The sequence below is a fragment of the Alligator mississippiensis genome, chromosome 5 (genome assembly GCF_030867095.1).
Source record: "Alligator mississippiensis isolate rAllMis1 chromosome 5, rAllMis1, whole genome shotgun sequence".
Taxonomy (NCBI): domain Eukaryota; kingdom Metazoa; phylum Chordata; order Crocodylia; family Alligatoridae; genus Alligator; species Alligator mississippiensis.
In genome coordinates this window covers 179,014,391-179,037,185 of record NC_081828.1, presented here as the reverse complement: position 1 = coordinate 179,037,185, position 22,795 = coordinate 179,014,391, and the positions used below count along the sequence as shown (strand labels likewise).

Sequence of the window (22,795 nt, the reverse complement as noted above, 5' to 3'; positions counted from 1 at the left end):
AAATGTATCTCACTTAACTAGTTCCAGTTCCTCGTCACTGCTGGGGCTTGAGGCCTTAGTCACTTTATTCTCTTTTATTCTCTGCTTGTGTAACTCAAGAGTTTAACTTGCTGAAGACTGAAATGCTTTTTCTAACTATATAGCTATTAGGCTTAATATTGGAGGTATGTGCATGAAATTTAATGGTCTGTTATATAGAAGGCACATTAGAATATTTCTCTTTTTTTCTGGTTTGAAACTGTGAAAGTGTGGATTAAAAGAGATTTCTCTCAAAGAAGTTGTGCACCACAACAGATGTAATCTTCGGCTGTTTGGGGAAAGGCCTCCTCAAAAAAGTTATGAACAATTCTTTTTGGTTTTCATAGTTCTATATTCTGGGGTTTGGGGGGGGGAAACTGTTTGCAGCTGGCATTGCAAAATAAGAAAGGTAAATAAAGGGTAAATGGAAAAAGAATGAGCCTGACATGGTAAAACTTCTTGCTGTTTTTTCTTTTTTAAAAGAGGGAGCCGATTTCAGAGCAGTCGCAGCGGTGCAGCCTACATTGGAGGAATTTGTTCGCTATTGAAAGGCGGAGGTGTGAATGAAGTAGGTGTTTGCATTCATAGTAGCATGACATTGTGGACCCTATAACACCTGTATCTATACAAGTATGTTTTTCAACCATGTCTCTTTGCTTCACTCCCAATACAGAATATTTATTAATGAAAGAAAGTTCAGATAAAGAAAATACTACAAGGCAAAGTGAATAACATTAGCTGTTTACAGATATTAAAAAAAGAAAAACCCTGTGCTTCAGTGGGGCTTTTTGGCACTTTTAGCTGAAGCTGATTCGATCAGCTATTCAATAGAAGTGCCAAAAAAGCCCCACTAAAGTGCTCAATCTTTACAGATGCTACTGAGCTAGGTTGAAGTAATGTGCTGCTGCTTCTGGGCATGCTCAAGGCTTGGCGCAGAAAAGTGCCGAGTTTAAATTAAAGTGCCGTGGGTTTGGGGGTTTTTTTTTTGTTTGTTTTTTTACATCTGCAAGCACCCGTTGTGTTTATGTTCAACTAAACTTTCCAAGCCAGGGTCCATTGCTTGATTTCGTCCACTCTTACATCCACTCTGGCAGGAACACATTAAATGTTTTTTACAAGACCCGTTTTAAACATTTTTGTTTTCCTTGCTGGACTGTTAAAGAGGTGCAGCTAAATTAGTCTTCACTGTATTAAGAGTTAAAAAACTTCAAAACTGCATTTTGTTTTATCTCTGTGCTTGCTTTCTTCCTCAGACCTGAAGAAAAATGCTTTGCAATTGGAAGCTTGTCTAACTATCCCAACTCTGCAGTTGATCCAGTAAAAGATATCACACGAAAGAAAATCTCTCTTTCTCATATAATTCCTGAACCATCATGGTTACAACATCACTACTTTTCCTTTAAAAATAATCTTGTTTTTAAACTATAAAAACTGCTCACATATTTAAGAGTCTTTTATCAAAATTATTTTTCACCTTCTTCCTTTGTTTCTTTCAGTTTGGAAGGCCAGACTTAATGGCAGTAACCTTGGCACAGTCCTTGGCCCACAACCTTGGCATTTTCTCAGATAAAAGGAAACTATTAAGTGGTAAGTTTGGTTGTTTCCTACCGTCCCAAATTCAGGTCTTCAAGAGGGGGAATTATTTCCCAATATTGCCAACTTTTGCACTTTTGCCAGAATCTTGAAATTTTGGTGATTTAGTATCTCTTTCTAGATAAAATAAGGACAGTTTACCATCACATAATTTTCCTCTTAATTACAAAGGCTGCCATCTTCACTACTCTCAGTAAGGCTGATGCTAGCAAGGTGACGACCTTTTTCCTCCACAGTTTATCAGCATGTGGCAGTAAGGCTGCTATCTCACACTGTTTTAAGTGAAATTGAAACTATGCTCCTAGGCAAAAGGCCCACACACTATGGTTCTGGAGACTAGATAGATTGCTTTTGGGATAGATGGATTTTGAGGAGACAAGTTGATCCTGCAATTGGTGAGCAGTTGTGAAAGTTGGCATCACTACATTCCCTAGCTGTTCAGAGGCAGGGTTCCCCTTCACCTGCACTGAAGTAATGTGGGGAACTGCTTTTCACCCCTGTTCATTTCCTACCCCAGTCTCTATCCACATTCCTTTGGCCTCCCATATACCTCTATATCTCTTCAAACTTCCCTTCACCCATTTTCCTGGATGTGCCTCCTTCCTTCCAGTGACCTGCACCCTATTATTTCCTCTGCTGCTTTAAATACAATTCTTGCTATGAGGAGCTGGTCTTGTGATAAAACGAAAAGCCCCTTTTCCCTTATGCTTTTCACATGTGGGCATCTGTTCAGAGCAGCAGCATGGTGACATGGCTCGGTGCCCAGTGCACATGAGCAGTGGTGACTTTGTAGTTGCCACTGGCCCAGTCATGATTGTATGGCTGCTGGTGGCAGATATTTTTGTCTGTCCACCCCACCCCCCCACCTCTGGGTTGGTGCCTTGGTTCCCCTGTCCTAGTTAGCCACTGTGGGAGAAGGTCTGCATAAGCGCTCTGGCAATGAACCCAGTAGCAAAACTTCTAGGCTGCATGCTGCCCTATCTGGGTCTTGGTGCAAAAGGAGGGAGGGGAGGGGGAATAATAGAAAACTGCTGCTGGGCTCTCAGATGCAAGCCAAGTCAGTCCCAAGGCAGTAGGAGGGAAGGATAATTGAAATAAAAATTAATTATTTTTAGTGAGTTGGAAAATTAGTTATAATTATGGTAGGAATTATTTGATAATGACTGTAATTAGTGGATGATCCATGTATTTATATAGTTTACAGAATTTTTTTTAAGAGGGATTTAATTTTTGTAATGTTTTAAATATAAAGAATAGATTATTTTTTTAAATAGTAACATTTTATGATTCTGAATGAGATTACTTTGCTGAACTATTGGAAGCTGTACTTGGGTTGGGTTTTTCCAAGCATTAGCAAGGTGGTTGATGTTGTATTAAAGATGTTGTTACGTAGAAGATTTTTGCAACTCATGTAAACCTTTGCTGATGTATAATTGCCCAATTTAATTCAACCGAGTATTGTTTTGTGTGTTTCTTTCACCTTTTTTATCCACATTATAGAAAGCTTATGCAAGGGAAAATGAGGATCAGAAGGTACAGGAGAGGAGGGCGAGTAAAAGTAGTATTAGGAAATGTATAGCAGTTCTCCTTTCTTATCAGTGAAGAGAGGCCTCCATTTGAGTGTGCACTCTAGAATAATTATTTCAGGTTGAAATTACAACAAATTAATTGGAAGAGGAGTAGGAGTTAAAAATCAAAAGGTGGAAAAAGTTGCAGTATTTAGAGGTTGCATCTATTGGTATGTTGGGGATCTTATTTGTGAATTTTACTATCTTGTGGGGATCTGCCCCAAGAAATGAAAAGCAAGAGAAATTGTCAAGACTGTATAGAGATGTGTGTTTTCCTATGGAAAAAAGTTTTGTATATGTATGTGTGTGTGTGTATATATATATTTGAAGTACTATAGTTAAAAAGAGAATTATTTCAGATTTCTTTTGAAGTAAATGAGGAATAAAGTAATAAAAAAAATTAAGATAAATTCTGATGTCTTTCTTGGCATAGTAGTCACATCATACAGGGATGTAAGAGAAGCAAGACATGTAAGCTGAGGTAATAACTTTTATTGGACCAACCTTCATAGTTCGGAGAGATAGAGGACAAATATCTTTCCTAAATTGCATGTAAAGAAACAGTCACGGTCCAAACTAAGTAAGCAAACCATTCATTGACCAACACTTACCAAATGTAACTTAACCTTACTGAAGAAAAAATGCAAAAATGTCCAAAAGAGCTCCCCTGCCACAATACTCAACACACAATAAAACCACTTGAATCCATGGATCCTACACGTGTGGATGAAGTATATCATATCCTACATCCCATGCACTAAATGCCCTTGTGGAAATGATATGGATGAAACCAAATCACCTTAACATTTCCCAGAATGAACACACATGGAAAACCAATAAAGAACCAAAACACTCTGTAACTAAACCATCCATATTTTACCTTTATTCTTATCCTCAAAAGAAACCTTCATGATGCATTTAGAAGACAGGCCCACAAAAATGAATTCAAAACTTTATTGCATACAAAATACCATGGACTTAAAATATGCCAGAAGGCCATGGACTTAACTTGCCTCTCACATCTCCTGCTAACTTCTCTTTGCTTCATGAGAGACAACTGCCCATTTCTCTTTCAAGTGGTTAAATGTATTAACATAATAAGATATCCTGTTTTTTTCTGCTTAAAAAAAATATTTTCTGATTTGACCCGCTTCCCCCCAAAATCCAATGTTTTCCATGATTAAAATGAAACACCTCTCTCTCTCTCTCTCTCTCTCTCTCTCTCTCTCTCTCTCTCTCTCACCAGATACAGTATCTATCCAAAAAATCTATAGGTAGATATTGTATCTATCCAAAAAAATCCCAAATTTTCTGATTTCAACCCCCCCTCCCCAAATCCATATTTTTCCCTGTGATTAAAACAAAATGTCGCTATATTATATATATATATATATATCTATAGATAGATAGATAGATAGATAAACTATCTATCTATCTAATATAGCGGCATTTTGTTTTAATCACAGGAAAAAATATGGATGGGGGGGTTGAAATCATAAAATTTTTGACTTTTTTATCAGAGAAAACCAGGATTCATGCACATAATTAGGTTAAACTGAAGAAAGTGTTCCGACTTGCTCTTAGCTTGAGCTGTAACTGCTTCTTTCCCAGACCTGATGGAAGGGTGGCTTGAAGTTCTAATTCTCATCTCTTCTCTCTGTCAAGTGTGCAAGTTGGTCCGATAAAAATATATCTCACTTCATAAATCCTACTTCTTTTAAAATAAGAAAGTTTATACAAAACTATATCATGATTTTAAATTTGTAAGACTCAAAGTACAAATTTTATCTTTGTCTTTTGTTAGGTGAATGTGAGTGTGAGGATACATGGTCTGGATGTATAATGGGAGACACTGGGTAAGACACATCTTGAAAGAATTTCCTATACAATGCAGAGCTATAGCTAGGCATTTAGTTGCCTGGGGCAGGTCATGTACAGAGCACCCCTCTCCCCATTTTCTGTTGCATAACATTACTTCCCTTTGATTTGGTGCCCTTTGTCCTAGGGCACCCAGTGCCAGTGCACCACTGGCACCCCCCTTGCTAACGGTGCTAATACAGTGATACAAAGGGAATGAATCACCATCGAGATATATATCTATATCTATATCTCCTCACATGTTTGTGGATATATTAAATTCAGTGCAACATCTGCTATGCTAATATTTGCATTATTTAGGGCATCAACTCTAGGCATGAACATAGAGAAGGAACTTCATCACTTTAATTACAATTTAAATACAGAATTATAGCAGTCTTTGTAACATTATGTATGTCAATGTTATAAGAAAAGAAATCAGATTTGGCCTGTTTTCTCCAGTGACCATGAAGATGGAAGGTTAAAACAATTAATGACACATCCAAGTCCTTGCTATCCCCTATTGAAGTTTCTTTTACATTCCTTATTTCAATACTATTTCAATTTAAATTGCTAGGTGAAAATCTTTCAGAAATATATTTAAATTATTCATTACTTAATCATAGTCTATTGGAAAAATTAGTGTCAATACATAGAATATTCTTGGCTTCATACACTATGTTTTCATTTTTACTGTATTACTTTCAAAACTGAATATTTTAATTTATGAATCTTTAAAGCATGAGACTATTATAACATAAATACACTGTAGAAGAATATCACGCTTGTTACACTTCTCCTTTGAATTAGGGCCTTATCATAAAACTGTTAACCCTGAATCAGAATCATGGAAAATCAGGGTTGGAAGAGACCTCAGGAGGTCATGTAGTCCAACACCCTGCTCAAAGCAGGACCATCCCCAGCTAGTTCATTCTAGCCAAGTCTTTGTCTAGCTGGGTCTTAAAAACCTCCAAGGATGGAGATTCCACAGCTGCTCTGAATAACTTATTCTTGTGCTTTACTACGCTCCACGTGATAAAATTTTTCTTAATATCTAACCTGAACTTCCCTTGCTGCAACTTGAGACCATTGCTCCTTGTTCTGTCATTTGTCACCACTAAGAACACAGTCTAGCTCTATCCTCTTTGTAACTACCTTTCAAGTATTTGAAGCTGCTATTAAATCCCGCCTCAGTCTTCTCCTCTGCAGACTAAATAAACCCAGTTCCCTCAGCCTTTCTTCATAAGTCACGTTCCGCAGCCCCTAACCATTTTGGTTGCCCTTCACTGGACTTTCCAATTTATCTACATCCTTTCTGAAGTGGAGGGCCCAAAATTGGACACAGGACTCCAGATGTGGCCTCACTAGGGCTGAATAGAGGGAAATAATCACTTCCCTCCCTTTGTCTTCTGGCAATGGTCCTACATATGCAGCCTGGTATGCTGTTAGCTGTCTTCACAACAAGGGCACACATTCAGCTTATATTCAACAACATTGGCTCATATTCAGCTTATTATCCACTGTAACTGCCAGGTCCTTTACTGCAGAGCTGATGCTTAGCCAGTTGGTCCCCAGCCTGTACTGGTTCATAGGATTGTTCTAAGTGCAGGACTTTGCAGTCATTGTAATCTAATTTGGATCAATACTGTGTGCCAAGTTTGGAAAGTGTTTTCTTCCAGGCCAATAACTATCTACCCCTAATTTTTTTATCAAAGTAATTTCTGAGTATAAAAAACTGATGTGCATACAAAGCTGTTTGCAGATATAAATTTATTTATCTGAAAATTCAACCCCATAAATTTTTCATCTGTTTTCAGTAGATTTTTTTGGGATAAATGTGCCTGTTGATTATACTAATGGGCTGCTTAGCTAGATGTAGATGTCTTGAAGTGTTTTCACTGGAGTCCAAAGTTCTCAGATAATTATATTAAAAACATTAACTTACATTTACATAGTACTTGACTTCTTGATAAATCCTAACTGGTCTGTAACCCTTGTAAATTGAATCATATAAGCATGAGCTGGGAAAGACCTATAATGCTTTTAGGCCATTACTCTTGCTAATACAGAATGATAATCATAATTCTTTGCTAATATTTTTATCCAATGATCCTGATTCAGGACAGCATGAATCATCTTATTTCACTGAAGTATGTAAGTGCTTTGGGAACCAGGATCTGAATATAGAAATCTCTTAAACTATTCTACAGAAAATTTATTCCTCCAAAAAGAATGTATACAGGATTGTGTGTCACTTAATCCATGAGTACAGACTGATTAAAAGCCTCTTTTTTGTCTTAAAACTGTTAGGGACATCAAAAAAATGTCTTGAACCCACAAACAGTTCTAATGAAACTATTCGTATAAGTAAACATTATTTATATCACATATCCATGATTTTTCTCTAGGTTCTTTAAGTGAGTTTTTTTAATTTCTCACCCATTGACTGTTAAAAGTGTGTCTGAATTTGCTCAAAAGACTTTTAGGTTAAAATCGGATTCCTGATTTGCAAGTATATACTTTTACTGCATGTCTCTGAGGCAAGTACCCTCACAAACTGCTTTCCAGAATAAAACCATATGCTTTTCCCCCTATATTTTGTAAGCATGTAAAATATTATGTAATGTTTAAAAGCAATTGGAATTATAATAAAAATCTGTATTTCTTTGCAGATATTACCTTCCTAGCAAGTTCTCCAAGTGTGACATTGAGGAATACCATGATTTTTTAAACAATGGAGGTGGGGCCTGTCTTTTCAATAAGCCATCCAAGGTAATTATTGGCATATTATTCAAAGAGAGAACATTCACCAAGGCATATTTGATTTCTTACCATTCCACAGACTTATAAACATTTATTTGCAACCAAAGCACGGAGAAAAAGAAAGTTACCTTTCTATCAGTGCTCAGAGGGTGAAATCCAGCCTGTGCAGAAGGGTTGGCTTAAAGCATGTATGTCACTTAATCTTTATGAATCATAACATCTGTAAGCCACATGAGATCAGAGCATGCTTTCAGTCCTAATGACTATGTTTGTTCAAAGCTAATCATTTGCTTTAGTTAGCAATCTGTTTGGGTAAGAGTTTTCTTCAACCCATGTTTGGTTTAGTGGTTGGATGGACACACACCTTTTACTGAGTAGGAAGAATATTATGTGCCTCCTTTATCTTTATAAAGTCTGGGGTTGCCAATAAACGCCTACAGAGATTCTAGGAAAAGTTATCCTGTTTGAATAAAGTAGTCCTTGTAATTTAACTGAACTCACACCATTCTAAAGCTGGCAAAGTTCAAGATTCAAAGTTCTCTCCTTTCTGCACTCTCTATTTTCAAGTATTCATTCAAGACAGTGAAAAAAATGCTACATGTAATGTTATTCCTGGTGTTATTTTTTTCCTAATCCATCTGAAACCATCCATCTGAAGAGCAGAAAAGAGGTATCATGAAAATACCTCCCCCCTAATTGGGAGGTTTCCAATCTTTCTCACTTTTAAGGTATTCCAGTGATAGCTGAATGAAGGTTAGGGCTTTTAGTTCATAAAGATTTGGGGACAAATTTCCACTGGTATAATTTTATGGGGGTTCATGCATTCTACCATCCCCCTGATCTGCTGGAGTATCAGGGTTAATCCCCAGAACTCAATGGGGAACTGTAACAGGGTGCCATCTCCAGGGCTGGCTGCAAAGCCCTGGGAGGTGAAGAAACTTTTTTGCACCCTGCTCTCAGGGCAGTCTAGCCATCTTTTTCCCACCAAGTCTTGATGTAAATTATTATTAAAATATGGGATGCTGCCCTGATCTTACACTAATGACCCCCAGGTGTCAAGGGTCAATTCCCTAGAAGCAAATTGTGTGGCTCCATTCCACCCCTACACCATGTCCCGTGCTTTGTCTTGAATCACACATCAAATGGGATACTTGCCTCTACATCTCCAGGCCACCTCAGGCCTTCTGCTCCTTGTTGGGGTTTTAACCTTCCCAGTTTCTGCCCTTTTACTTTGGCTGGTTCCATAGACAAAGCCCACTGTTCTAGACCTGGGTTCCAGGCCCCAGCCCTCATTTTGCCCTCTTTGGCACCAGGCCGCTTGCCCCTATTTTTGCCCTGCTCTGGACTCTGGGCTCTGCAGTCGCCATGGTGTGCCCTGCTTCTGGCTCTGGACTCTGTGGCCTCCACACTGCCCTGTTCCAGGCTCTGGGTTACCTGCCTTGTTACAGGCTTTGAAGTAATTATGGCTTTCTTATCTGTCACAAAAGAAACTAGTACCCTGCCCTCTTGTACTTCTGCAACTTGTATTCATCAGTGACTTTTCAAAACAGAGTTTGCAGGAAATTGTGATTTTTCAAATACTGAAGGAGACAGAGCAGAAATTCACAGCAGAGTAAGAGCAGCACTCATTAGGCTGGATTCATCCCGATCTCACTTCAGAGTTCCCTGGGAGTTGTGCTTGAACTGCCACATTATCCTCTCTCACCAGGACCTGTAGAGCACAAAAAAACCTGTGGTAAATTCTTGCCAACACCTTCAGCTTTAGCTTGTCTGTTTGGACACAAATGTAGTAAAATTTAGCAAGCACTCTTGCCCATGAACCCTGGGGGATAGAGAGGATCAAATGGATCAGTTCATGCCCTTGATCTGCCTCTTGCAGATGGAACTGAATGGGAATTCCTTGAAATCCCCAGGGAGGGGCTTTATCGTAGCTGGGAGAAATGGAATATATTACTCTCCCTTTCTCTGGATTTCCTCATTCTGCTAATGGAAGCAGAAGACTGAGTATGAGGTCACCAAAAGATTATAGAAAATAATCTTTAAAAGAAATTTAAGTTATATGAAGTGGAAACACTTATAGCAAGACTTAAAAGAAAGGCAATATAATGTAACGTTAAAGAAACCATAACCAAAAGAATCAGCATTTGTAAAATAGTAGTTCTGCAATAGAATGCTTAAGGAACACCTGCTTCATTAATTAAATTAGCAGTCAACACCAAAGGTAGTCAGGATGAGGATCTTGAATCTTTTGTTTAAAACTGATGCTATCCTGTACAAAATTCACGTGCAACCTGTTGGGAACACATGCAAACAGACTAACTTGGAAAAGGGACATGGCAGTTTACTTAGCATCAGACAGAGTATGCTGTTTTCTACACAGGCTCACATGTCTCTGAAAGTGGCACCTTTTCTAAGGTTCTATCTACCCTGTCCTACCTTCAGGAGGTGGAATTTTTATCAATGTGAAAGAAAACACTTTTTTTTAAGCTCATGCAGAAACAATACATTTATGAAAAGTTCCACAGCCACAGTATTGCAGCAAACACAGAGATATATCATTCTTCAGATGGATAGCTAGGATTGCAAGTTTTATCCTTCTCATTACAGGAGGCCTTCTTTTATTCAGAAGTAAACAAGAATGCATTGGCCGCTTCTGTCTCTTGACAAAGCAAAAATCATCTCCTGAGGCTCACATACTAGATGTTCATTTGCTCCCCTCTGTCATATGCTGTTATAGCTTTTAAAGAAAGTAATCATTAATAAAAGGGAGAGTCAGCCTTATGCATGTGTAATTGCATATTTTGAACACATGCCCTCCTTTTTACAGGCCTGGATTTTTTAAATTGTAGCCTGGATGTACATAGGGTATGTTCCTCCTTCTGTGATTGAAGAGGATCATAGCAGGCAGAGGTGCTGTGAGAGGGGACTGCAAGCTGAACAGTCTCCCGCCATTCCCTATAGAGTCAGGCCAGGACCAGTCAGCATTAACTATATATAGGTTTATTAAAGTACATATGAAAACTCAAAAGAATAGAGTGAAGTTTACATATGCGATATATGTACACAATCTACCAATTTGCGTTAAGGTTAAACTCTATATTTGTATTGTTCCCTTTACTAAGGCTCCAAACCCCCACAGGTGATTAACTAATTTAGGATAGGTTCATATAAGGTATGTTGGCTACAAATGTCCAACTCGGGATCCTTAAAATTCTGGTTTATTAGGTGGATTGAAGCACTGTAATGAAGTTAAATCATAAACCTTGGGGCTGGTCCCCACACACACACACACACACACACACACACACAGTAGCAAGCTACAAGAGTCGGGTATACCTATCCTACAAGTGCTGGAGTCTGCTGTCGATGGCCAGTCGAGGCTTCTTTCAGCGTGGTGTTATCCTCCAGAAGGGGGTCGCCGGCTGGTCCTTCTAGCTGGACAGGTCGGGTGGTGGTTGAGTTGGAGATCAAGAGGGCACCCCCGAGGGTCACTTTTCACTGCTTTTTATCTGTCCTTGGCAGACTTTGGTGACTCCCCAGTTTCCAGGTTTGCCCAATCCAGGGGTCGTTGACCCTCGTGGGACTTTCCCCCCTCGGTGGCTACTGGATGGCATCTGTCAGCCCCAGGGGTCGTCCGCATATACATGCAGGTTTGGGAGCCCGTTAATGAATTTTGAATAGGGCTCTGGGAGCGGTCGATCTGGAGATATTCAGCCCAAAAGTTGGTCCCCAGCATTGATTAACTCAGGCCAGGGCTTCTAGCCCTTGATCAGTGACGTTTAGAGATGTCCGGGTTTCATAGATTTCATAGATTTCATAGACATTAGGGCTGGAAGGGACCTCGGAAGATCATCGAGTCCAGCCCCCTGCCCAAAGGGCAGGACATCAGCTGGGGTCATAGGATCCCAGCAAGATAAGCATCCAGTTTCATCTTGAAGGTGTTCAATGAAGGCGCTTGAACAACCTCCGGCGGCAGGCTGTTCCAGACCTTGGGGGCTCGGACAGTAAAGAAATTCTTCCTTATGTCCAGCCTGAAACGATCTTGTAGTAGTTTGTGACCATTCGTCCTCGTCATCCCTTGGGGCGCTCTGGTGAACAAACGTTCCCCCAGATACTGGTGATCACCCCTGATAAACTTGTAGGTGGCCATCAGATCACCCCTGAGCCTGCGCTTTTCCAGGCTAAAGAGCCCCAGGGCTCTCAGCCTGTCATCGTAGGGTCTGCTTCCCTGACCCCTGATCATGCACGTGGCTCTTCTCTGGACTCTCTCAAGCTTCTCCACATCCTTTTTGAATTGTGGAGCCCAAAACTGGACGCAGTACTCCAGCTGCGGCCTCACTAAGGCCGAGTACAGGGGGAGAATGACGTCCCGGGATTTGCTTGAGAAGCATCTATGGATGCAAGCCAGCGTTTTGGTCGCTTTACTTCTGCGGCTAGATAGATCCATAGATGACGAGGGTTGCTACATTGTCTTCTATTGAGTTCTTCCGTTGGTTGATATGCAGTTTCCTTAGGTGTTAATTGCTGCCTGCTGCTACTGTGTTACACATTCAATCACTGATTCACTCGCTCTTTCAGGGGCCAGCCTGATACAGGGAAGCGGCAGTTTGACTCCTGCCCTTGTTAACATTGTTACTAAACGCATTTACAGTTGAAAGATGAGGAGTATAAAATATAAGCTACAAATGCCATGGCACACAAATAGATAAAAATACCAAAATACACGGGGAGATACAAAATGCACACGCATAAATTTTCAAACGCAATTCCTTATCTTAAAGTGAAAGAAAGAGGAAGGAAGAAAAGGTAGAAGAGGAAAAACATATTCAAAGAGGGGAGAGCAAATGCAGGCAAGAGAAAAAGGGGGCTTTCTTCTACAGGTAAATACAACTAGTCATAAGAATAAACACAAGGGAACTGTAGATAAGTACGATAACCCCAGGGGAAATATCATCAGGGGTTAAAAAAGTTAAACATATACCCATGCACATGTATATAACAATTGAACAATCATAATTGACAATAACAAAATATGAGGTGCTTGGACAAAATATAGAGTGCTCACACAACCTTCAAGGTATTCCGTGTCCCTACAAGACTTTCCCTTTCATGGCAAAGAGCCTTGTGCAGCTCCAGTGTGGGGAACGTCAGAGTTCCCAGGATCCTCTGTCCCTTGTGGGCTGGGTTGGGATCCCTGCCCCACAGGGATCTCTGCTAGCTCCCCCTTCCAAGGGCTTCCTTTCCTGTGGGAACCTTTTCCCCGTTAACTCATGGCTTCAATGGAGTGGGGTTATCTTCGGCTCTCAGATGGGGGCCCCTTTCTGGTAGGTGTGTTCCTCCACTGCCTGGGGCTCTCCAGTCCGCAGGCCAGCTTGGAGCCATGTACACCATTCGGCTCCCCCTGTTGCTCAGGATTAGAGGCCTGGGCTGCCTCATGTGATGCCATGGCAGGGTCTCTGTTGGCTGCCTGGCTGTGTGCCAAGGGCTTGTGACCCAAGCCACCAGAAGCAGCTCCAAGAGTCCTGATCTGCTCCCAGATCCTCCATGCAGTGCTATCTGCACCGGGGTCCCTCGCCACCTGCCAGGGGTTGCAGACCTGAGCTGCCTCCCAGGGTCTGAGCTCCATGCACCAATTCATGCACCGCATCTCTGGCCACACACCAGAGGTGCAGACCCGAGGTGCCTCGGGCAGCTCCAAGGGTCTGAGCCCTGTGCGCCACACTGTGCACTGACTGGGGCTGAAGCGTTGGTCTGGCGAGGAAGTCTTCGGGGCAGTTCTGGGCACTGGCTCCTCCCTCTGGGCAGCTCTTCCTTAGGTCTTCTTCTGCCCCTCTGTCTCTTCTCTGTCCCACGATGCATCTGCCGTGTGCTGGGCATGCAGCTCCTTTTATTCTCTTTTGGAGACTCTGCCCCCTAAAGTTCTACCAGACCAGCAGAGGGCAGGCTTGAACCAGGTCTGAGGCTTCTTTGTTTTTTTCCTTTGCCCCAAGCAGGGGTGAAGCAAAGCCCCTCCCAACAGTTACCTGATTGTGGATGCACTCCACCAATCATGAAGAGGATTCTCTGAGCCCAAACATGCTGGGCTATATCGGTAAGTTCACCACGTTATATAGAAACAGAAAAAATATTGATGGGAAATTCTCTTTACGTGGAACACTGCTTTTTTGTGTGACATAGTGCTGTCTTTTTTTAAATCACCATGGCTTTGTTTCACCAATTATACTGTTGCACACACAGGCTAGAATAACAGTAACATCTAAATCATAAAGAGAGCGAACACAGACAGTGATGTGTCTTATCTCTAACGTGCTGCTTGAATGTTGCTTCCCATACAGACAGTCAGAAGTAGACATGTAAAGGTATGATACAGGGGGAAAAAAAGATTTAACTGGGTGCATCTACATGTGCAGTTAAGGTGGAGCAATAAGCTATGGCACAAATTGCTAGGTGAAAATCTTTCAGAAGTACAGTCAGCTTTCCTGGACTGTTCTCCCCATCAGACTGGCTTTCTAGGAGATCCTGCCCATGAGTTCCCTCAGTGAGTCAAAGTGTGCTTTCCTGAAGTCCAGGGTCTTTACTCTGCTGTTCTGCATCCTTCCTCTTCTCAGGATCCTGAACTCAATTATCTTGTGGTTACTGCTGTCCAAGTTGCCATCTACTAGTATATTCCCCACCAATTCTTTCTGGTTTGTGAGCAGCAGGTCAAGAAGAACAGGGCCCCTAGTTTGCTGTTCTTAGGGTGGTCATGGTGGGTGACTCCCTCCTGAGAGGGACAGAGAGAGTGATCTGCTGCCTTGACCCCCTGGCCCATGAGATGTGCTGCCTCCCAGGGACCCATATTCAGGATGTGACAGAGAGGATTCCTAAACTCATGTGGCCCTCTGACCACTACCCCATGCTTCTCATCCATATGACACAAATGACATGGCTCAGAGCAATGCTGTCTGGTCGTGAGTGACTACAGGGCTCTGGGGGCTGGGCTTAGAGGGCTGGGGGTAAAGATAATTTGCTCCTCAATCCTTCCGGTTACAGATCATGGGCATAGGAGGGAGAGATGTACTGAAGAAGTCAACAGAGGACTGTGGCGCTGGTGCCATCGCAAGGGCTTTAGCTTCTTCTATCACAGCCTGCACTTCAGAGACAGAGAGGCAGCGGTTTGTTGGGAAGGGACGCCACCTCACTCCAAGGGGAAAGAAGCTCTTCTCGGCCAGAATGGTTGACCTGTTTGACAGGGCTTTAAACTAAGATCACTGGGGGACGGGCAGACAATCACTAGTGCAAGCCCTGGAAGTGATAACCACGAATCAGCAGGTCAGGTAACATAAGGGAATCACTCCTACCCCAGCCCAAGGATGGGACTCTTCTAAGAAGACAGGGAAGCCCAGGGCTTCCGATGGCAGGCTTAGCTGCTTGTACACAAATGCCAGGAGTATGGGGAACAAACAGGAGGAAGAGGCCATTCTGTTAAGTAAAAATGAATACAATCTCATAGGGATAACAGAGACCTGGAGGGACTCCACCTGTGACTGGACCACAGGTATTGACGGCTATACTTTGTACAGGAGGGATCCTGTTGCAAGGAATGGCGTGGGTGTAGCTCTCTATGTGAAGGAGCAGTACACTTTCCTACAAGCAGAGATTGGCACCCAAGGAGGGCAACTTGAGACCCTCTAGGTTAGAATACAGGGAGAACGTGGTGAGGGGGATATAACTGTAGGAGTCTATTACAGACCTACTAACTAGGAGAAAGATCTTGGCCATGAGTTCTCTAGGGAACTGGCATAGGCTGCACACTTTTGGTCATGGTCGTCATGGATGATTTCAAACACCCTGACCTCATGGGAAGAGCATTCAGCCAAATCTGATCAGTTGTGAAGCTTCCTCACTTGCACTGACAAGCTCTATTTGACTCAAGAAGTCTATGGGCCAACAAGAGATAAGGTGCTGCTGGATCTGGTACTGGCCTTCTTTACCACCTGAGTCTCCAGAGTCTGGAATAAACTCCCCACAGAAGTGGTGGAAGCTGACTTCCTGCCCCTTGGGTAGGGGGCTGGATCCAGTGGTCTCATGAGATCCCTTCCAGCCCTAATGTCTATGAAATCTATTTCAGTTAAAAACATATCATTGTGATAGAGCAGTATTTCTCAGCCGTTTAAATAGCAAGTACCCCCTAACTTCTGAAAATTTTAATAATTACCCCAACACTCAATTTTTCAAGGGATTTTAAATTTACAGACTAAATTGTGCCATAGGTTGGAAGAAGGGCTGCGTATATGAAGCTGCGAGATGTCTCATCTGGTGTGGGTAGGGTTGCCACCTTTTACACTAGGGGTGCACAACTAGAGTATGTACCTCAGCTAGAGGTGATGTTGGCCAAAGCTAGGAAGGCTGAACGCCAAATTATTACTGGGGAATTTAAAGTGCCATGCAGTGTGTGGTGTACCACATTTTTTGCCATAGTTTTGAGAGGAGGAAGGGTGAGAGAGAGAGGAAAAGAGGTCAGGAGAGAGAGAGAGAGAGTGTTGGGGTACCCGCATACCCCCTGCCTGTGTCTTGCATACCCCCAGAGGTACACCTACCACAGGTTGACAAACTGTGATAGAGGATGCAGAAAAGGCTGAAGTGCTCAGTGCCTTTTTTGCCTCAGTCTTCACTGTCTGAAGACAGTGCTCTGGGCAGCACAGTTTGGAGAGGAGATGAGCAGCCTTCAGTGGTGAAAGAACAGGTTAGGGACTACTTAAAAAAGCAGGGTGTGTACAAGTCCATGGGTCTAGATGGGATGCACACAAGGATGCTGAGGGAGTTGGCTGATGTGATTGCAGAGCCATTGGACCATCATCTTTGAAAGCTTGCGGTGATCTGGAGAGGTCCCGGATGATTGGGTTTGGGCAAACAGTGCCCATATTTAAGAAAGGGAAAAAGAGTATCCAGGGAATTACAGACCAGTCAGTCTCACCTCAGTCCCTGGATAAATCATGGATCCTCAAGGAATCCATTTCTAAGCACTTGGAGGAGAAAAGGGTGATTAGGAAGAGTCAGCATGGATTCACCAAGGGTAAGTCATGCCGGACCAACATGATTGTCTTCTATGATGAGATGACTGGCTCTGTGAATGCAGGGAGACCAGTGGATGTGGTGTACCTTGATTTTAGCAAGGCTTTTGATACAGTCTCCAACAACATTCTTGCAGGCAAGATAAGGAAGTATGGGATGGATGAATGGACTGTAAGGTGGATAGAAAACTGGCTGGAGCATCGGGCTCAGAAAGTAGTAATCAATGGCTCAATGTCTAGTTGGCAGCTAGTATCAAGTGGATTGCCCCGGGGGTCAGTCCTGGGGCCAGTTTTGTTCAATGTCTTCATAAATGACCTGGAAGATGGCACAGAGTGCACCCTCAGCAAGTTTGCAGATGACACCAAGCTGTGGGGAGTAGTAGATACGCTGAAAGGTAGGGCTAGGAGTCGGAGTGACCTAGACAAATCAGAAGATTGTGCCAAAAGGAATCTTATGAGGTTCAACAAGAACAAGTTCAAAGTCCTGCACTTAGGATGGAACAGCCTCATGCACCAGTACAGGCTGGGGTCTGACTGCCTGGGCAGCAGCTCCCCAAAAAAGGACCAGTGGGTTACAGTAGACAGTAAGCTGAATATGAGCCAGCAGTGTGCCCTAGTTGCTAAGAAGGCTAACAGGATACTGGGCTGGATTGGTAGGTGCATTGCCAGTAGATCAAGGGAAGCGATTATTCCCCTCTATTCAGCACTGGTGAGGCCACATCTGTAGTACTGTGTTCAGTTTTGGGCCCCCGCTACAGAAAGGATGTGGGCAAATTAGAGAGAGTCCAGTGGAGAGCAACAAAAATGGTGAAGAGTATGGGGGACATAACTTATGAGGACAGACTGGGGGAACTGGGTTTATTTAGTCTACAGAAGAGAAGACTGAGAGGAGACTTAATAGCAGCCTTCAATTACCTGTGGGGGGGTTAGAAAGAGGATGGAGCTAGGCTATTCTCAGTGGTGACAGATGATAGAACAAGGAGCAATGGTCTCATGTTGCAGCAAGGGAAGTTTAAATTACATATTTGGAAGAATTTCCTCACTAGGAGGAGAGGAACTAGTGTTTCTCTCCAGTAAAACACTGGAACAGGTTACCCAGAGAGAAGGTGGAAACTCCATCCTTGGGGGTTTCCAAAACCTGGCTAGACAAAGCCTTGGCTGGGATAATCTATTTGGGGTTGGTCCTGCTTTTAGCAGGGGGTTGAACTAAATGATGTTCTGAGGTCCCTTCCAACTCTAACTTTCTATGATTCTATCTACAAAACTAGTACCCTCACCTAAATGATACAAAATAACTCTGCTGGATTGCTATCTTAGTTCACTGGGTAATTCCCCTTCCTCCAACAAGTTAGCTTTCTTTTTCTAAATAAATACTATTAAGATTGCTCCCAAACTTTGAAAAAACCCTTGTTTAATTTAATTGAAGTCCTGATTGAAATACGTGTTGTACAGAATTAATAGTCTGGAAGTTCATTTGGAATCTTAGAAGAAGTTTGTAACATTTTGGTTTTTTGTTAATTTCTTCCCTATAGCTTCTCGATCCTCCTGAATGTGGCAATGGCTTCGTAGAAGATGGAGAAGAATGTGATTGTGGTACTGTTGCAGTAAGTGTAGCGTCTCGTGGGTTGGTACTTTCAGTATCAGGGTTCACCCTGATGTCCAGTTGCTATACATAACTCCCTTTGGCATTAAACAGGAGGGATAAACACAGAATTTAGGGATGAACACAGCTTGGAAGTAGGAGCTTTAATTAATTATGTGTTTGTACAGACCTATGCTCAGTGGGACCCAAGCTGGTTGTAACTTAGATTCCATCACTCTATAAAATATATATTAAAATAATAAGATGTGTAGAATCAGTCCTGAAAAGATTACTTTTGGCATTGGGGAAACAGTATTAGTCAATCAAGAGCTTACCTAGGTTATGTCTAAAATATCTGCATTTGGCAATAGATACCACATGAGTAATACAATTATTTTCACCATATGGAAATGCTAGCTTTAACTGCATCCATAAAGTGAATATTTAGTTGCATTCCAGACCTGGTTAAAATCTATTCCAGTTTAAAAGCACCTTGTGACAGTAATGGATATGAGAGTTCTTGTAGCAATCTGCTTTTCTGTGTAGTATTATCAGCGTATGTGTTCCTTAGGAGTGTGCCATTGAAGGAGGAGAATGCTGTACCACATGCACACTGACTGCAGGCTCACAGTGCAGTAATGGACTTTGCTGTAGGAAGTGTCTGGTAAGTACAATATATTTAAAGAAATGTGCTGCAAATGCTTTAATATTAAATGGATGTGATTATGGCCACATGTACATGAGTGGCAGACTGCGCTGTTGTTACTGCACAGTCATTTAGTACTTTACTGCATAACCAAGTACTAAATGACTATGCAATAACCAGCATTACTGCAGTAGCATTCCCATGGTTTTTTTTTCTGAAGCTACTGTGCAGTATCTTGTTACAGTCACATCACAGTTAATGCCCTCCAACCCTGCTGCACAGTAGTTGTGCAGACATGGCTTATGGGAACAATTGTACATGCACAACAACACAACTGCAGCTGCCTTCCTTTCTGAAAGCTTGCCCTTTAAAATTTATTGAAAACTGTTTAATCTAGGTCTGAGCCTTTTGTTTTAAGATTATGAACTACTTGGAGTAGGGAGCATAGCCAAATTCTGAGGTGAATCTAAGAATGGATGTGGTATACATGGGCATAATTTATACCTTCTCATAACCTCAGGCCTCTTTGATGAGCTTGATTTCCTCTGGGCTTGCTTATATTAACTTATTTGAACCCTCTGACATTTTATCAACATGGAACTTTATACATCTCTCTACCGAGCTGAAGGACTCAGGTATACTGCAAAAGTTACCAGAAGGAACATTGAAGAATATGTAAGTGAAAGAAGGCCTGCCCTTACTGTAGCTTCTGCCTTCTACTGCATCTTCTTATAGGGTTTAGCTAAAGCCTGTTGAGCACTTGGGGAGTCTTTCTATTTAATTTAACGGGCTTTGGACCAAACCCCATGTAAGATAGAGCAGTTTATACACCCTTTATACTAAGATATCAGTAAATGGGTGGTAATAGACCTAAGGCAGTCTGACTGTCTAGTTCAGTGGTTCTCAACTTTCTTAGGTTCCAGGCAACCCTAAAGAGACTCAAGGCACTCTTTGTTAGACTCAAGACATCCCTCAGAAATGCCAACTCTTAGCTTTAACTCATTTTTGACTGCATAAAAATAATAGACCAGTTCTTCTGTTGCAAACAACTCATAAAATTCACAACGGGTCAGAATGGTTTTAACACTGTAAATTTCTATTTGAAATCTCAGGTTTTATCTTGTGAATCATATTATGTTAGCAGTGATAACATTGCGTGGCACCCTGCAGCACCCTTGAAAGGATCTCAAGGCATTCAGTGTCTAGTGGTACCCTGGTTGACAATCACTGGACTAGTTAAATGCCACTTTAATAAACCACTCTGATTTTCACTCCTATTTCTTTTTGCTTTGTGAAATGCTGAAAACAGTGTTGATGCTCTTCTAATGTGCAGTGCAGTCCTTTTAACTGCCATTAAGCACCATTGACTTGCAATGAGACTTACACTACCAGATGCCTAAGTCAGTTTTCGAAATGAGATTAAGGACTTGTCTATACGTGGAGTTGTGAAAGTAGGTTAAGCCAAATATGAACAAGGTGCTCTTAGGAATAAAGATGTCTACATATGAAGTTAATTTCCAGCAGCTTTTTATGTAAACAAGGCCTTATGCTCTTAAGTCAGGAGGGACTTGTCTGCAACATCTCTGTGTTACTCCCAGGACTGTTGCCGACAAGCACATCCTGGCCATTTCCTTCTGCTCAGTTTATGCTAAATCATGGAAATGATGCAGTTTGGCTGCTTTAGAGTATCCCTGAGCAAAAGCCAAATGTTACCCTCAAGGCAGAGAGCCTTATGCCATCTTCCTCTTATGGGTCACAATGCTTTTAGGAAGACATGCTTGTTCAGAAATAAGACCTGTACAGGTTGTCATTGCTGAATTTCTCAGCCTTAATCATCTTGATATGCTAGAAGTCAGATGTGCTAGAATGAATGTAGAATCTAGCATTATTTTGGACTGATTTCTGCCCTGGTTTACATCATGAAAGTGAAATTAAATAACAACTAAAATAATACCTCACTTGCTATAGTGGTTTTCTTCCACTGGTCTTGAAGCACTTTACAGATGAGGTCTGTATCACTGTCTTCATTTTACAGATGGGGAAAGAGTCACAGAAAGTATAAGTGACTTGTCCAGCATCAACCAGCAGCCCAGTGATAGATGCAGAAATAGAACGGCAGAAGTCCCAAGTCCAACTCCAATGCTTTATTTACAAAACTACACTTCCTATTCTGTAGGTGTAAATGACTTGGTGGCTTAGAGGCTGACTTGCCTTTATGGCACCAAAAAGCTTTGGGTTCAAATCTTGGGAAATTCATTTTAGAGGAAATCAGAATTATTAAATGTGGGCCTATGATTAAGACATTGATTTGAGGCTCTGCTCCAATATCCCATTCCTCCATAGATTGTCCTATCTTTGGTTCCTCTATGTTTCAGTTTCCCATCTATAAAATGGGAATGATTGCACTTCCCTACCTCAGAGGGGTGTTGTGAGGATAAATACATTTAAGTGTGTGAGGTGCTCAGATACAATAATAATAATAGAGACCATTACATGTCTTAAATCCTTGATATACGTGTACTTTAAACTGAGTAAAACCAACATGGGTACATTCTACTTCAACAAACAACTGAAAATGTATCAACTTTTTAAAAATTAATACTCTTGGAAAATATTGTATGAAAACTATATTCTACAATACTAAGAAGCTGTTTGTCAATACTTGTTTTAGTTTGAAGCTAAAGGAGTTTTGTGTCGGGAAGCAGTAAATGATTGTGACATTCCAGAAAGCTGCACAGGAAACTCCAGTCAGGTAATATTTTACATTTTTTGCCAAAGTGACTAAGTGCAATACATGCACCATCTTATGATCTGGTAATTGAATAGATAGCTGTATAAAAATGCTCTATGATTTAGGGAGAAAAAGTGGTGCTGAAAAAGTTTAGATATACCAGTAATTCCTTATTTTTACAAATTGGTTTTATGAACCACTCTAAAACATCACTCTCTGGATAAACTATTGGTTATTTTCTCTTTCTCTAGTGTTCTCCCAATATTCACAAAATGGATGGGTACTCATGTGATAACAAACAGGTAATTATTATTTTGATTTGATTACCATTTGTATTTTTTTATAGATGAAAATCATTTTTAGATAAGTGCTGATTTGAGATCCTTTGAAGTCAATAGAAGTTTTAACATTAATTTTGATGAACTAGCTAGTGCTAGCTTTGGATTTTCATATGATGAATGAATGATCTAGAAAACAGAACTGTATTATGTGTTAGTTAGTATTTCCATCACATATTGCAAAACAGATTGAATGACAGTAGTTCCTATACTGAAAAGTATATCTGACCCAGTTGTGACAATGGTAGAAAACGTTAAAGTTAGTTTTGTGTTTTCTCTTTTTCTTTAGGGTATTTGTTTTGGAGGAAGATGTAAAACCAGGGACCGGCAGTGTAAATACATCTGGGGTGAAAGTGAGTAAGGTGTTATTGGTTCTAAGCTGATATTCATTGATTCGAGTTGAAATATCTAGATGTTTGGTAACTGCTGCAGCAGTGCATATGTTTGGAATTATTAAAGGCAGTTAAAATTAACAGGGATTATGTGCGATAGGAAGTATTTACTATGATACTGGGCTCCATATAAAAAATGGAAACTTTGGAATGTGTACTTTGGAACTTTTTCTTTCTCTACCATTTGACCAGGGCCAACTGGGTTGTACCTGTCAAACTTTTAGAATAATTCTTTTCTACTTAATGTAAGAGGG

The 22,795-nt window shown here is 41.3% G+C and overlaps 1 protein-coding gene across 19 annotated transcripts in view; it reads left to right on the top strand.

Moving 5' to 3' along the window:
- ADAM22 (ADAM metallopeptidase domain 22) overlaps positions 1-22,795 on the top strand; it is a 262,391-nt gene that overhangs the window by 192,168 nt on the left and 47,428 nt on the right. For all 19 annotated transcript variants that reach the window (XR_009462659.1, XR_002093669.2, XM_059729028.1 and 16 more), the window contains exons 12-20: positions 502-586; positions 1,515-1,605; positions 4,984-5,035; positions 7,709-7,808; positions 18,385-18,456; positions 19,006-19,098; positions 21,752-21,832; positions 22,063-22,113; positions 22,439-22,502. Coding sequence is in view for 17 of the 19 variants with exons in the window: in XM_059729028.1 (XP_059585011.1) it covers positions 502-586; positions 1,515-1,605; positions 4,984-5,035; positions 7,709-7,808; positions 18,385-18,456; positions 19,006-19,098; positions 21,752-21,832; positions 22,063-22,113; positions 22,439-22,502 (689 nt within the window). In the remaining 2 variants the exon portion in view is untranslated. The remainder of the gene's footprint in view (positions 1-501; positions 587-1,514; positions 1,606-4,983; positions 5,036-7,708; positions 7,809-18,384; positions 18,457-19,005; positions 19,099-21,751; positions 21,833-22,062; positions 22,114-22,438; positions 22,503-22,795) is intronic.